The following is a 14,407-nucleotide window of genomic DNA, read 5'->3' as shown; positions in this document are numbered from 1 at the left end:
TCTTAATCGCCATATTAAATGCGAGAAATGGTATCCTACATCAGTTAGTTATGAGCCTACATGAAATAATAGAGGAGCCCCGAAAAATATAAAATGTTTTACCAAAGGAATTGTTTCAAATTTAAAGCATATGCTTTCCCTTTGATTACCGTTAGAATTATAATATTTATAGAATAGGATAGTTTACCTAGAACAATTTTGAACGACATATAGTTATTTAGCTTTATAGTAATTATATTGTTATAGATATAGATGTTCAATTTTCCATTGGCAATGATTCCTTCATACTCAATTTTTGGATGTGCAATGTCAGTCGATCTTTTTAGTACCTACATTTACGTGGTAATTATGACTAGAAGTTATTCCTGCTAGGAAATCTGTAATTCCTTTTTCACATAACACTTATTTCACTCACATTTCCTTGATATTGCTGCTTCTATTACTATGGGCTCCCTGGAAATTTTACTTTGGAGTTTAATAAATATATGGATAAAGTGCTCACCCCAACAGTTGGACATTACCTTCATTAGTTCAAAGAGTTTATAAGAAATAATCAATGGTTACTTTCTTTTATAAAAACTTTACAATTAAACAAGACTGATTGTCCCTTCAAAACCCCCGATAACGGCAAAACACCAAAAAAAACTTGACTGAAAAGCCTCGATTAAAGTCTTCTTCTCTATTAAAATCAATGTCCCGTTTTCACTTTCGTTCCTCCTTAACAAAATACTGCGTCTCCGGAAGAATAAGCATTTCCTTACTTTGGCGATAAGACGTTTACTTTTACTTAGATTAACGCAGCGATAAACCTCTTATCGCACCGACCGGAGACCGGAGTGTCCAATCTCTAATTACAATCAACTTTTAACGTTAAAAATAATGTAAATGCACATACAGGGTGGTCCATCGCATGGCGTAGTTTGCACAACAATAACTGAGGGTGTACTTGTACAGGCCTAAATATTATCCACGAACGAATGACTTCCGTATATGGTAAAAATGGTCCATCATATTATTAAGTAAAATTTTGGTCGGCATAAATTCGTTGGTGTCAAGAATCCCCTCGCACTTTAACCACTATCGTATCCTAATCAACGTCCCGACTTTCCACCACATGCGCTGAATTGCCCTCCTAAAATTCGTCTATCCTTCAAAACTAAAGCCCCACTCCGTTCTACCATCTAAATACAACGATCTATTTACGCTTATCACTACCTACTACACAACACCATACTATACAAAAGTATTAAAAGAGCGAAGAAACAATCTGAAACAAACGCCAAAAGTCATAAAATGCATTACGACAGTAAACGTCGAAGCCATCGTATTTGGAGACACACACACAGACGTTGTGGTCGTATATATAAATAACAATCTCAATAAATTAAGAAGCAATTCTTAAGAAAATACTGCCTATTTCGCAGAATTAAGGGAACTGGTGATAATGTTGTTAAACATAGGAAGATTTACACATCTACCGCTTCATAGCGAACATGAACAAAGGTATGTCTGGCTATAACAAACGATAACAAGAACTGTATCGGGGAAAGCAAACGTGGTGGCCACGATCTTTTTGAACCTAAGAGTTTCGTTCCGTTCTGTTTAAAGCCAGGCACGAGACAAAGATGGAGGTTGGTTAGTTTAAACAGATAAGCTCTTTGCGTTCTAACGGGCGAGATTTAAATAGCGCCATTTTGAATGCGCTCGAGTGCAAGCCAGTACCATTTCGCGTCAATACAAAAGGTTTTGCGTTTTCTTCAAGAGCAACCCCGAATAAATATCAATGTGTGAAATCAATTCGTTGTCGTCATTTTAAGCTGGGTTTCAAAAAATATCCTCGCGTATGTGAGAAGATTCGTGATTCTATTTCAAGAACCAGAACGCGTAATTAGTTGATAAAATGTGTTTGGCATTTTGTTATCTTAAATTAACGTTTATCAATTTAAAAGTTAAGTCGCAATCAGTTTTAATTATGACATCGATAAGTTCAATGGTATTAATTTAAAAAAGAATCATTTTGAATTAGTCTCCTATTTTAAAAATGTATCTACTTCAGAAGTACTTAAACTAAATTATATTAGGAATTTAATTATAAAAGTACATGCCTATACAGCAACTTCATATCATTTTAGGTCTCTGATAAGAATACCAATGATAAATTCACTGTTTTAACTGGCAGAGACGGGTACCTTCAGGATGAGAACCGTGCTCTTGTATTTGATAATCGTTATCGTAGTTGATAGTATGTAAGTATTTTAGCCATAGCCACAGTTTGTTTTCCTAACCCGGATATGTTGCTTTTTTGGGACGGCAACCTAAATTTTGAGGCAGAATATTCTATCGTTAGTTGGTTAACACCAGTGTGGTCTTCATTTTACACCTAGTATGCAGATTTACCAATTCTAGTTCGCGTTTTCGTAGGGTCTCTAGACCTAACATTAATTGTTGCAAAATGTAACGACTAGTTGACGAAAAACACCACATCCGCGTTCAAGAGTTGCATAAAAATCGTTCACTGCAAAGCTACGGTCCTAATGCCGATTTCCATGTCAATTCTAGGGAGTGACCTTTAGAATGACTTCCATACAAATAATTTCCCTAAACCGTAATGATCTTTAATAAAAAAACTCGGTTTTTCAATTGTCATTTAGGAATCCCTCCAAAGAGGATGGTTTTCCTTCAGATTTTCTATTTGGCGTAGCAACATCGTCGTATCAAATTGAGGGAGCATGGAATGTTAGTGGTAAATTACAGCAATCGTACAAGTGATTGTATATTACGGTTACATTTTCAGGCAAGGGTGAAAGTGAATGGGACCGATTCACTCACGAAATTCCAACGAGAATTCTTGACGGATCAAGTGGTGATATTGCGTGCGATTCCTATAACAAAATCAAAGAAGATGTTGCCATGCTGAAGGAGCTCGGTGTCGATTTCTATAGATTCTCGTTGTCCTGGCCCAGGTTGCTACCACTTGGATACGCAGACCATGTAAACCCCGATGGGTTACGCTATTACAACGAGTTAATTAACGAGTTAGTCGCGAACGGTATAAAACCCATGGTCACTTTGTATCACTGGGACCTACCGGTAACTTTAGCCGACATCGGCGGTTGGACTAATCCCGTTATGTCAGATCTATTTGTGGATTACGCAAGGGTTGCTTTTGCGAACTTTGGTGATCGAGTTCCGTACTGGATTACGTTTAATACGGACGCGCGGGGGTATAGAAGCGACAAAATTCCTCCGGCTCTCAATCAATCCGGAATTTCTGATTATATGTATGGACATGTTGTACTCTTAGCCCATGCGAAGACCTACCGCATGTACGAGAAGGACTACAAAGGCGTTCAACAAGGTAAATCCACCACGTGCAGCTGCATTTAACAAGAATATCTTTAATAGGTAAAGTAGGAATCGTGGGAATCGACGTCGTGTGGTATGAGGCTAAGACGAACAGCACTGAAGACTTACTCGCAGCCGAAAGAGCAAGACAATTCATAGTTTGTAATTTTTGTACAAATATCCGAATAGTGAAACTGTAGCTTTCAGTATGGATGGTTATTTAACCCGATCATCGGTTCAGGAGATTATCCTCAAATCATGAAGGAGCGTATCGCGTTTAGAAGTGCGGGCGAAGGCTACCCGAAGTCACGTCTGCCCGAATTTTCCGCGAAAGAAAAACTCCTCATCAAGAATTCATGCGACTTTATTTGTTTGAATATTTACACAACGCACCAGGTGCAAAACGTTCCCGAAGCGGCGTTTTCGGCTCCCGATTATTTCAAGGACGCGCGAATTCAACTTTCAACCGATCCAGCTTGGCCTGACTCTAATGCCGATTGGTTGAAAGTTGAGCCTTCGTCCATACGAAAAATATTAAACTGGGTTAAAAGTGAATACAACAATCCCAAAATTGTCATATCCGAGAATGGCTACGCCGACCGTGGAGAATTGGAAGATTACGACAGGGTGAATTACTATCAGGTATTTCGTCAAATTTAATAATCGCACTTTGAACATGGCATCATCTTTAGAAATACCTTCGGCAGCTTTTGGCGGCTATAAAAGAGGATGAAGCGGATGTCATCGCCTATGCAGCATGGAGTTTGATGGATAACTTCGAGTGGGATAACGGATACACGTAAGTGTTAGCCACTGAGGGATTTCGGAAGGATAATGCTACTTTTAGGCAAAAATTTGGTTTATACCACGTTGATTTTAACGATCCTAATAGAACAAGAACAGCGAAAGAATCCGCTAAATACTATAAGAAGGTGATAGCTCATAGAAAATTGGACAGTGTATAAGAACCAATTATAATGTAGTCATTGCAAATTAGAATCCTGCTCGTGGATGTAATACGAACTAATACAAAATAAATCAAATCTAATCAATACAATCACATTTTTTTAATTCTTAAAAATGCGCTAAAAATTGAAATATTTCTCACATACAGGGTATCCTATCAATATTTTTGGTATTTAAACCGAAATAACGTCTACATGATGTTTACACATTTCCCCTCATAAATTGAACACAAAACCAAAATTACAACTCCCCTTTGAATATAAAACAAAACCATAAGAATTATGGATTTTTGATCAATTTTCCAACTGATCTCATTTAATCAGTGCTTACTAAATCATGTGTAAACAACCTGAAATATCTACATTTCAAAACGGGGGGTTTCCTGAAAGAATACATTAAATTAAGCTGAATAAAAATGATGCCCAGATCAGATATAGCATGATTAAGTAGTAAGTACATGGTCTATAAGGGTGCTACTTGAACTACCCTTAATTAAGGTATGGAATAATGTACATCTTTGTAGATCGTACTCCCCTATATATTTCGCATCCGGGCAATTCGCAGCGAAATCATTCGCATCGGGAATATTTTCACCTTCAAATTTCGGTTAGTGAACAGGTGGACATTAGCGTATGGAGAATTCCCATTAGGGAGAACTACTAAAGGACTCTACGAAGTGCCTCAAATGTATGGAGTAATGTATACTTTGTAAATATGTAAATGTCCACTTTGTGAACAAATTTATCATATAACAGTTATTTGCTATTCCGTTTCTCAACAAAGGTCTGTTCCTGGGGGTTTCACTTTTTGAAAATAAAATCTTAGGTACGATATAGATTTTTTTAGTTACACAACATATCTACTGCATGTTTTTTTAATGTAAAGGTTTCTGTTGAATAATATAAAACACCGGTTTATAAGGAAAATTTAAAAAAAAAGCAAAGAATGTGTTGAACAGTATGTATAAGGCAGACATGGTACTAAAGAAAATTGTTCTTGGGATTATGCAGAAATTAAATATGAGGTAACCTTGTTAGAAACAAATTATGAATATTCGTAACTGCTGGATGACACTTTCGGCTAGAATTATAGGTTTTGGTTTCTTTCTCCGAAGAATTAAATGAACGACTATTTACTTTTGCATACAAGGAAAGCTTACATTTAGGAAAAAAATTGCATTTTGAAAATCTATAAAACAGTGAAAAATCACATATTGCTTTTAAATTTCCCAATCTTTCAGTTACACCGATTTCGATATACCTAAGTATCATTCACTTTGGGAAATCATATTTAACTTGAACTTCCAAAGGGGACTCGATGTCAATCCTTTTTTAATTGCCCGTTATTAAAATGTCTATGAATGGCTGTTAGTATTGGGTGAAAGCCTATTTGCCAATGATTTGAGAACAAACTTGATGATCGCAGGATATTTGTTTCGAGGATATTGAGTTTAAAAATGACGAGAATCTAATTTTGGAATTCTGGAAATTAAGCTCTCGCCAGCACAGGTGTGTATGACAACAACTTAAAAAAAGGAAATAAGCATCACATTGAAAGTACCTCAACAAACGAATAAAGTGAACGAAAAAGAGAAATTACCCAAAAGGTCGGAAGACTACGTTATACCGACGTAGGGAGAGACAAAAACTTGACCAAATAAGATAAAATAGGGCATTGTTCGGCTGGGTAGTAGGCACCAAAGTTTGACATAATCGCTAGAGCAGATTTTACTTTTTTTTTCCTGTCTCCGGAAGGAAAAGTGTTAGGTTCGGTTAATCCCAAGATTACTTGAACTTAATCAAAATTTATGGCGAATTCCATAAGAACGTGAAGATTTCCAAGATACGTGGAGCTTCATTGTCTTCAGCGCTTTGAAAGACGACCAAGTTTTATTTACTGTCATTTATGAAGAAAATTTAAACGGGGTTCGATGCCTCTACATTTTGAATACAGCTATGGATTTGCCTCTTGAACAGCTGATGAAAGTATGGTGTCAACAAGATGGCGCTCCAGCCTACAATGATAACGTAGTCCACACATGTGACCCCCTGGCCCCTAGATCTATGCATTTGCCGACTTTGACTTTTTCTTGTGGGGACACATAACACATTAAACAAGTAGTCTACAATTAGATACGATCATAAGGCAATCATGATTTGTATTAAAAATTATTTTATTAAGAAAAGTGTAAATAACTTGAAAATCATCAATTTTATGTATGGAACAATGTCATATCAATCGAATGAAAATTTTGTCTAGAATTAATATCTGAAATAAAAGAAGGGACACTGCTGCTTATCATTTGTGAAGACCCCGTAAACTTTTATGAAAAATCATTGCGATTATGCGAATAACCACCATTTTTTATAGGTACCCCCAACATTTTATTGTTTTACGTCTAAAGTCACTGAGGAACAAAGCGTCAAAGTACCCGTTATATCTGTCAATTTTTTTCTGCAAAACGGTACAAGATGTTCATAGATATTGTCCGGTAAATTGACCTTAATTTTCAAAAAGGAATCTAAATGTGGAAGTTATGTAAGTATACTGTACTTTCTCCTTCACTGATATGAAAACCTGGATCGAAATATATTCGTTTACGACGATGTTAGCAAAGTTTCCTTTGAAACGCGTATCTAACAATTTTACAAATTTGTACCTATGCGGGTTTGATAAACGCAGTTTGCTTTGTTTGTCAAAAACTGCAAATATCCCTTATTTTAAAACAGAACTAAACAAGTGAAGCAGAAAAAGAGGAAGCAAATACGGAGATCTGGTTCTAATAAACTAGATAAATAAAATCAACGAAATGTATTGCGAGGTACAATCGAAGTATTACTATAAAAAGAAATTGTATTACATCTGACCAAAGATCCTTTATTTGACGGACGGAAGCATCAAGCATTCATGCGTTGGTGGCACAAACACTTTTTAGAATATGTCTTAAAATGTCCACTACAGTATTAGGTACAAAGTAGGTGATATTCTGTTGATAAAAATAAAGTAAGTATGACGCGAGTAGTAGTACAAAAGATTAATCACTTACACTTATGTCAAACTTAAAGTAGTTAGAGCGCGTTCGGCTGAAGTCAAGTGATGTACTCGGCCTACCTATTACTTACGGTAAACGTCCCCAAAAAAATGTTGTTATGAAGGAAACATAATTAGAAATACGGTATGAGTGGTATTTTGTACCTCAGCACAATGCAAACGTTACACATAATTTTTAAAAAGGTATATACAGTAGTCAACTTGACTAGTCTCCCTACTTTTCGACCCTGTTTCAAACCTTTGCACACTAAATGTTGACGACACACCGCGACTAAATATTCACAGTGTAAGCGGTACATCCTAAACGAATATATTTATTTTTAATCAAAACGTATGCGAGACGTATTTAAAAGCCGGGAAACTAAATAATTTGGCGTTTTACGTGAAGTCGGTGTAGTGGATTTGGTTTTTCGATGTTGGCGCCAGAGATCCCCAGCCGCTATCTTGATCTCGATCCGATCAGTGTGTCAACAAGACGTGTGCAGGCCTTTATAAATATCGCTGGTTTTGGTGTTCTTTCTGAAAGACACCATGCCTTTGGTGAAGAAAAGTGCTCAGCAGAAGAAGGAAAAGATTGTCCTAGCTCAGCTATATACTAGACCTAGTGGAAAAGTCATCAGATTAAAACGCGTGCTGATTAGCGCGCCGCCGCGCCAAAGCAGACGCCGCTTCGGCGGTAAATATCTTCCTTATTTCATCATGAACATGTACTTTTCCGTGCAAATTTAGATTCGTCACAAAATTTCGCTTCTAATGAGACCCATCTCATTTAAGTCTTGATACAAAAACCTTCTCTAGCTCAGAAAAACTGAGTCTGTCCATAAGAGCCCATGTTAAAATACCCTGTTTTTACTGTCAAATATCTCAGAAACGGTACATAGGAACACTTTTTTCTTTTGACCATTGGAAAGTGTGTCTCTCAGAGAATAAGTGACCACATTTTCACCAACTTCTTGTTACTTTACCTAGGCGCTCTAACTACTTTAAGTGAATTTTTAGTACAGAAAATGCCCGTGCGTTTCGTATTATGTACTCATAGATTTTTTGTAATCTTTTCGCTATTTTGGTCACCACCAGACTTCAATAATACATAAATAGAAGAAAATCATAGAAAAATTACAAGGTGTCCAAATTTAAAGGGATGATTTTCCAATAAATTATGTGACTAGTGACTTGTAAGAATAATCTGTAAGCATTCGGTGGAATAGAACATTGTCCTTTTTGCATCTTTTAATTTCTGTAGAGTATTGTTTTATTAATGGATTCCGGATGTCTAAATATAGTTTCTTTTCGTTATAAGATTTCGTCAATGTGATAAGGATTTGTAAAACGATTGGTGAAATTCCTACTCGAATTTGGATTAGTCACGCTGGAAAAGTAAAGTGTTTCATTTCAAGAAAGAAATCCAGGTTTCAGGAAAGCCTAAATAAATTAGGCCGCTCACCCAACAAATATTTTTTGTTGTGTGTACGCACTATAAGAACAATTAATTAGCTCCCGATAAAAAATTAATATCGTTAGAAAGGTAATAAAATTCCACATTTCATGCAATAAAAAAGACTTGGTTGTTCCATTTAAAAAAGTCATTTTTCATTGAAATTTTGAAAATTGACGGAGTGATTTTTTAACACAAAAGAAGTACAACTTTAGCCGTTCGGCGTATGTCTTTACATTTCATGATTAGTAGTACTGCCGAGTCACGGCACAGCATGTTAAAAAAATGCAACTATAAATCAGCCTGTAGGTATAACAATTGCAACTTCGTTGAAAATATTTTTAGGTTGTAGCCTTAAAGAGTCTTTCAATATGCCTCGACAAGGAATTTTAAATATGTGCGTTAATAAACCCATAATCTTCCACCCACACACTAATGGCCCACCCTCTATAGTTACAGTACATTATTTTACGAAAATTATCGTTCAATTTTCAATTTCTATTTGTACAAATGAAATTGTCTTGTTTTCATCCGTTTCATAATCTAAATCATAATAGAAAAAAATGTCGATGGTGTAAAATAGTAATTCGAATTTTGTAGCCCATTTGTGTAGATTGGCTTATGAAAACGTTCAGGAAATATGTGCAATATATTTTTAGGATATAGGGGCTATTAACAGGGATGCAAATTCAAGCATTCAATAGTAAGATGTAATTTTCATCAAAATTCCGATGTTTTTTATTCAGTAAAATTAGCCATGTAATTGGGTCCGAATACATTAATTTAAAATAGGGAAATAGAAGGATAATTTTGATTTGTCCCGAGATTTGTACGTTATTATAAAAAATCAGGAGAAGGCAAGAGAATGGCCGCGAATTAAAAAAGTGTGACAAAATGTTAGGGGTAGAAAAACTAATCCAGATAAGTATAAAAAGATAGTTGTAAACGAGCTGGATTGTGATATTTGCTTTATTTATCAATATATTTGTGTTAATCGTATCAGGCTGGGTTTAATTATTATTATTATTAATCAGGAAATTTGAAATCAAACAAAAAATTTAGAAGTCGATACACCAATTAATTATTATTATTATTAAATTAGCTGACGCTTTCCACTGGAGTTGTACATTTTGATGTTTTCAAAAATTTAAAGGAAGCGGTGTGTTTCCGTTTGCATGCAATGAACCAGTATGAAAACACGTACATTTTAGTCATAATGCATGTCCATATCATCTTGAAAATCCACGAAACAAAATAAAACGCAATGACATTTAATAAATATTACTTAAATGGTTATAGCATTTTTTTATCTGTTTACCCTTCATTCTCTCCTTATTCTTCTAGACAGAAAAATACATTTTGTTTCTAAATTTACCCATTTTTACTTTATACCGTTTTCGATGTATCGTCCCATTTACATTCTACACAAAATCCCGTTTTGGAGCTTCGTTCATCTCTATAGGTATTGTAGGCGTATTGTAGGTGGTTAACCGAATAGTAATTTTATCTTTTGCCTTTTGCTTTGTCGAAGTGACGTTGCATAAGTACCGTAATTTTGAGCTTTTCCGTAAATTTATTTTGCATTCAGACCGTTTAATTTCTGCATTTACATTAAGTTTACTGAACCGTTTATACAGCTTTTGCTTTTTATTGCACAGTAATTTCTACGGCTTCGTTTTATTGCAACGCAAGATATTTGTTACTTCCTGTCCCATTAATTATAAAGGGGAATATTGTTTCGCTTTCCCGTAGACACCGATAATTAATTTTGGTGCTATTATTCTCATGAGGGAGTTTGCCATAATTTTGTTTTAGTTTTTCAGAAGTGCCCGCCCCCATTTGCTGCACTCGACCGATTCTTGGAGTTGCCATTTACTCTGATCGAGTTTGACCGAGGCCTCCGGGACCGTCCCGCAAAACGCTGATAGCGCTCGAGACCGTCTGTCCGTACGCCCGTCCTTCCGTTCCACCCACAGCACAACTAGGTTCCACCGACTGCCGCTACTTTCGTCCGCTAACATTTTTTTTTTAATTAAACTCCGCCAAGGCTCACTTCATTTTTCATGTAAATTGTGCGAGGACTTGCTAGCGAAAGTCGTCGCACTTGACGTTGTAGGGGTATGAAGAACCCAATATAGACTTGAATTCTACGACAGCCAACATCGAAATGTTTATCGCTTGATTATTCACATTCAGCGCTACGCTGGCTCATAAGGGAATGCCTTCAAAATCTCCTCCGGATTAAACCTTACCTATCTTTTTCAATTAATTAATGCCCCAAAATGGGGATTTATTAATGAAATCGGACATTTTTATGATAAGAATTAACCCGATTCAATTCCTGTAATGGAATTCAAAGCCGCATTAAACAATGATTGCCAGTTTTACAAAAACTAACGGACTTTTTTAAAGAAATTTTAATTTTGACACCCTGTGCCCTTTTCACTACCAAACTTAAAAAATACGCAACTCTAAATACATTTAAAAAACCAACTCCTTTTAAAGGGCCCCCGTGTATTGTTACGGTACAATAATATAGGGCAAATTAGTTTTAAGGTTTTAACAATATAATTATGCAGAAATAAATGCAAGAATCACCGAGTACCTTTAAAGCAAGTAGTAGTAATTAAGTCCACCATGTTTTTTATTGTGCCAATAAGAATCCTTATATTCATGAAAGCCCGAAAGAAAAAAGGTTGTGCTTTCCCACTGAAATTCAGCTAACTAAATTATGTTTTTTCATACTTCATTTACTTTTAAGCTGCTCTGGAGTAAAAGTTGCACTTTAGTCCTTTAAATGAATGACAAAACACGTTAATTAGATAATGCATTGGGTTATTTTCGTCTCCTACTCATAAGCGGTATGTGTAATTTTAGTTTGGAGAGTACAATTCGTTTACAACTTAATGACCATATGAACTCCTACAAATCGTTACACTGTAGTCATAGGAATAGTCACCGGGCCAATATACCAAGAATGTTTTAAAAATGGCCTACCAACGATTTTACCCTTACACATCTCATAGTTCGGTTTCTCCTCACATTTCATTCATCCTTCTAAAGAAAAACTATCAGTCTTTAAAAGAAAAAAGTTAACATTGCTAACAATAATGAAAAGCGTCAAACAAGGAACACACAAAGATCCTGCCACCTAATGAGATCGCTTTTTTTCCATCAGAAATAGGAAAAAAGCGCCACAAAAACTGTATTTTTCAATTTAAATAAAAAATTAATACGAAAATTAAGGCAATACTGTCTTTTCATCATTCCTCACTCGTTAGAGTACCGGTTGTCCTCTACCCTACGGTTAAAACCAACCCAGACTCCATTTTCAGGTAAAGGAATAGGACTCTTCTTGCTGAGAGTTAAAGGTATTTCCGTTTTGCTCACCGGAACAACCTCATACTGCTTTAGCACCTCCACAAGCACCAATTTACACTCGAGTAGTGCAAACCTGGAAGCTAAAGACGCCTTTAGCTTGCCGACACTCTTCAAACTCACCTATACAGTTTCGCGGCCCCAATCCGAAAGGTAAAAAGGTGAACGGATTAATTTGATCTTTGTTCGCACTCGAAAAGCGACCCGGATCAAATTTCTTCGGTTCGGGATAGTTATTCGGATCCCTATGAAGCTCACGGATCGGTATCCAAATGAGATCGCCCTTTTCGAGACGCACCGTAGGATCGCGCGCCTTTTCCGGCTCTATAACGTACGGCTTTACGCATCTTCGATCCATAAATATCCCGGGCGGATGTAGTCTCAAAGATTCTAAACAAATGGGCTAAGTACTGGCAATGGCATTCGGCAAATTGCCCAAATTACCTGAAACAACGCAATCTAAAAATTTCATCGATAGAAGCTTTTCGTATGTAATTTGTTCACCGACGGTTTGCCTTATTTCTGCGAATAGTTCATCTTGAATTTGAGAGTTGATCGCTAATTCGTAAAACATTAGGCTTAAAGCCGTAGAAACCGTATCGAAACCGGCAAAGAAGAATATCATCGCTTGGGCCGTTATGAGATCATCGGTCAACTCAATTTTGTGGTGCTTAACATTAGCCGAATTCTCCCCTTGTGCCATACGTTCTTTTCTAACTTCTGTTAGCAGATAAAGCATATCTGGTCGAATAACGTTGTTCTTTTCCCGATAACGTAACGTATCAGTGATGACGTCAGTGAAAAATTTGGCTGCGGTTGTTGAAATCAATTTCACATTTAAATACTTCATTAATTTTGGAAGAGTGGCGTATGCGAAGAATTTTAATCCCCTAATTCCAGAGAAACTAGTAATCTGCTTTCCCATCATGTAAAATTCGTTGTGTCGGTTTTTTAGTGAATTACATTCGACACCGAAAGCCGTTGTTCCGATAATGTCGTTCGCCACTCTCGAAAATGTGTCCTTTAATTCGAGCGTCATTGTATCTCCCTTGGTGTTAAGGTAGCTCACAAACTCTTTTACACATTCCTGCATTAGAGAAAATATAATTCGCATTTTGCTGCTCGTAAAAGTAGGGCTAAGCATTGTTCTCATGTCGTGCCAACCGTCTTTGACTAAAAGAATACCGTATTTTTATGGATACTAAGTGGCTTTTGTTGGGTGTGGTAATTTCACCTGATAAAGAAAACAAGTTTCTTCCCCATAAGGGATCTACGTCTGGAGCAATGTACTGCGTGTGATCCGAAAAGTATTCAAAATCTTTCACAGTAATTCTCTTGATAAGTTCTGGATCACGAACCATCAACACCGGCTGGGTAAACTGGTAAAGTCCCACAAACCTAAAGCCAAAATGTAACACGCCAAAACGTTACCATTACCAACCTCTCAGTGGGAAAGGCAAGGTAAATTGTACGCAGCACATCGCCGAATGAAGCTTTTTGAAAAATGTTACTTGCAAAATTTCCAAAAAAAAATCTGGGGCTCACATAAGGTACACCTCTGACCTTCCAATACTGATTCGCTTTAGCAATATTTTTATAAACCAAATAGAAGAACGCAATAAAAAACAACACTATAACTGCGCCACCCATGTTTTCATGCACAGTATACTGTTAATACACAAACCAAAAATTTCCGTTATACAAGACGAATATAAAACCCAATTTATTTTAATTGGGATAAATTGCTTAAACTGCGCTGCGAAATATAACTGTAATAAGATCGTGTACGATTGACGTAACCTATTGTTACACAAGGTGTTTCATTAAATTATGCTACTTATATAGTTGGTAGTGGTTGTGTGAGGACGAATGGTTCTAATGGGTGCGTAACGATGACTACGAGCCTCTCTGATTCTATTATTTTGTTTCATTTGATTTTTAGTTCAAGATCGTGAGTGTATATTAAATACCTAAAGAAAAGTTAAAATTGTTCTTTTTTACTTTCATAAGTAATAACACGAGTGGTCATGTAATTGCTGGAAATTTTTTCAAGCAGAGAGAACGAATGGTTTTTGAACCATCAATAACCACTAGTGCAAATGACCACGAGTGCTTGCAGTAGTGGTTATTGGAGATCCAAAAAATCATGAGTTATCGAATACGAGTATACAGATCCCAGCTCGCATCAGTTAACAATTTTGTGTAGTTAGCGACTTTTCAAAACGATCTTAT

At 36.3% G+C, this 14,407-nt stretch overlaps 2 protein-coding genes across 2 annotated transcripts; one reads left to right on the top strand and one right to left on the bottom strand.

Moving 5' to 3' along the window:
- The first annotated feature begins 1,966 nt into the window (after positions 1 to 1,966).
- Positions 1,967 to 4,402, top strand: LOC116168744 (myrosinase 1-like). The gene is made up of 7 exons (XM_031484714.1): positions 1,967 to 2,246; positions 2,652 to 2,743; positions 2,795 to 3,358; positions 3,406 to 3,503; positions 3,553 to 3,987; positions 4,038 to 4,144; positions 4,193 to 4,402. The coding sequence occupies exons 1-7, from the start codon at positions 2,197 to 2,199 to the stop codon at positions 4,308 to 4,310; spliced, it is 1,464 nt and encodes a 487-aa protein (XP_031340574.1). The 5' UTR covers positions 1,967 to 2,196; the 3' UTR covers positions 4,311 to 4,402.
- A 7,583-nt stretch (positions 4,403 to 11,985) lies between these two features.
- LOC116169296 (cytochrome P450 9e2-like) lies at positions 11,986 to 13,867 on the bottom strand. Its single transcript, XM_031485356.1, has 5 exons — positions 13,617 to 13,867; positions 13,410 to 13,573; positions 12,620 to 13,348; positions 12,299 to 12,565; positions 11,986 to 12,258 (listed from the first exon to the last, which is right to left on the bottom strand). Exons 1-5 carry the CDS (start codon positions 13,823 to 13,825, stop codon positions 12,068 to 12,070), a joined length of 1,560 nt encoding a protein of 519 aa, XP_031341216.1. The 5' UTR covers positions 13,826 to 13,867; the 3' UTR covers positions 11,986 to 12,067.
- Between the last annotated feature and the right edge of the window lie 540 nt (positions 13,868 to 14,407).

This window comes from Photinus pyralis, unplaced genomic scaffold, assembly GCF_008802855.1.
Source record: "Photinus pyralis isolate 1611_PpyrPB1 unplaced genomic scaffold, Ppyr1.3 Ppyr1.4_LG4, whole genome shotgun sequence".
In the NCBI taxonomy this organism is placed as follows: domain Eukaryota; kingdom Metazoa; phylum Arthropoda; class Insecta; order Coleoptera; family Lampyridae; genus Photinus; species Photinus pyralis.
The sequence above is the reverse complement of the archived record's forward strand: the minus strand, read 5'-3'. Positions and strand labels throughout refer to the sequence as shown.

Bases quoted from the DNA above. Each gene is read 5' to 3' on its own strand.
- LOC116168744 (XM_031484714.1), top strand. From the start codon at position 2,197: ATGAGAACCGTGCTCTTGTATTTGATAATCGTTATCGTAGTTGATAGT. The intron at 2,744-2,794 runs GTAAATTACAGC...TTACATTTTCAG, and splicing joins GGGAGCATGGAATGTTAGTG to GCAAGGGTGAAAGTGAATGG. The intron at 4,145-4,192 runs GTAAGTGTTAGC...TGCTACTTTTAG, and splicing joins GAGTGGGATAACGGATACAC to GCAAAAATTTGGTTTATACC.
- LOC116169296 (XM_031485356.1), bottom strand. From the start codon at position 13,825: ATGGGTGGCGCAGTTATAGTGTTGTTTTTTATTGCGTTCTTCTATTTG. The intron at 12,566-12,619 runs GTAATTTGGGCA...CCATTTGTTTAG, and splicing joins TTTAGATTGCGTTGTTTCAG to AATCTTTGAGACTACATCCG. The intron at 12,259-12,298 runs GTGAGTTTGAAG...AGGCGTCTTTAG, and splicing joins GGGGCCGCGAAACTGTATAG to CTTCCAGGTTTGCACTACTC.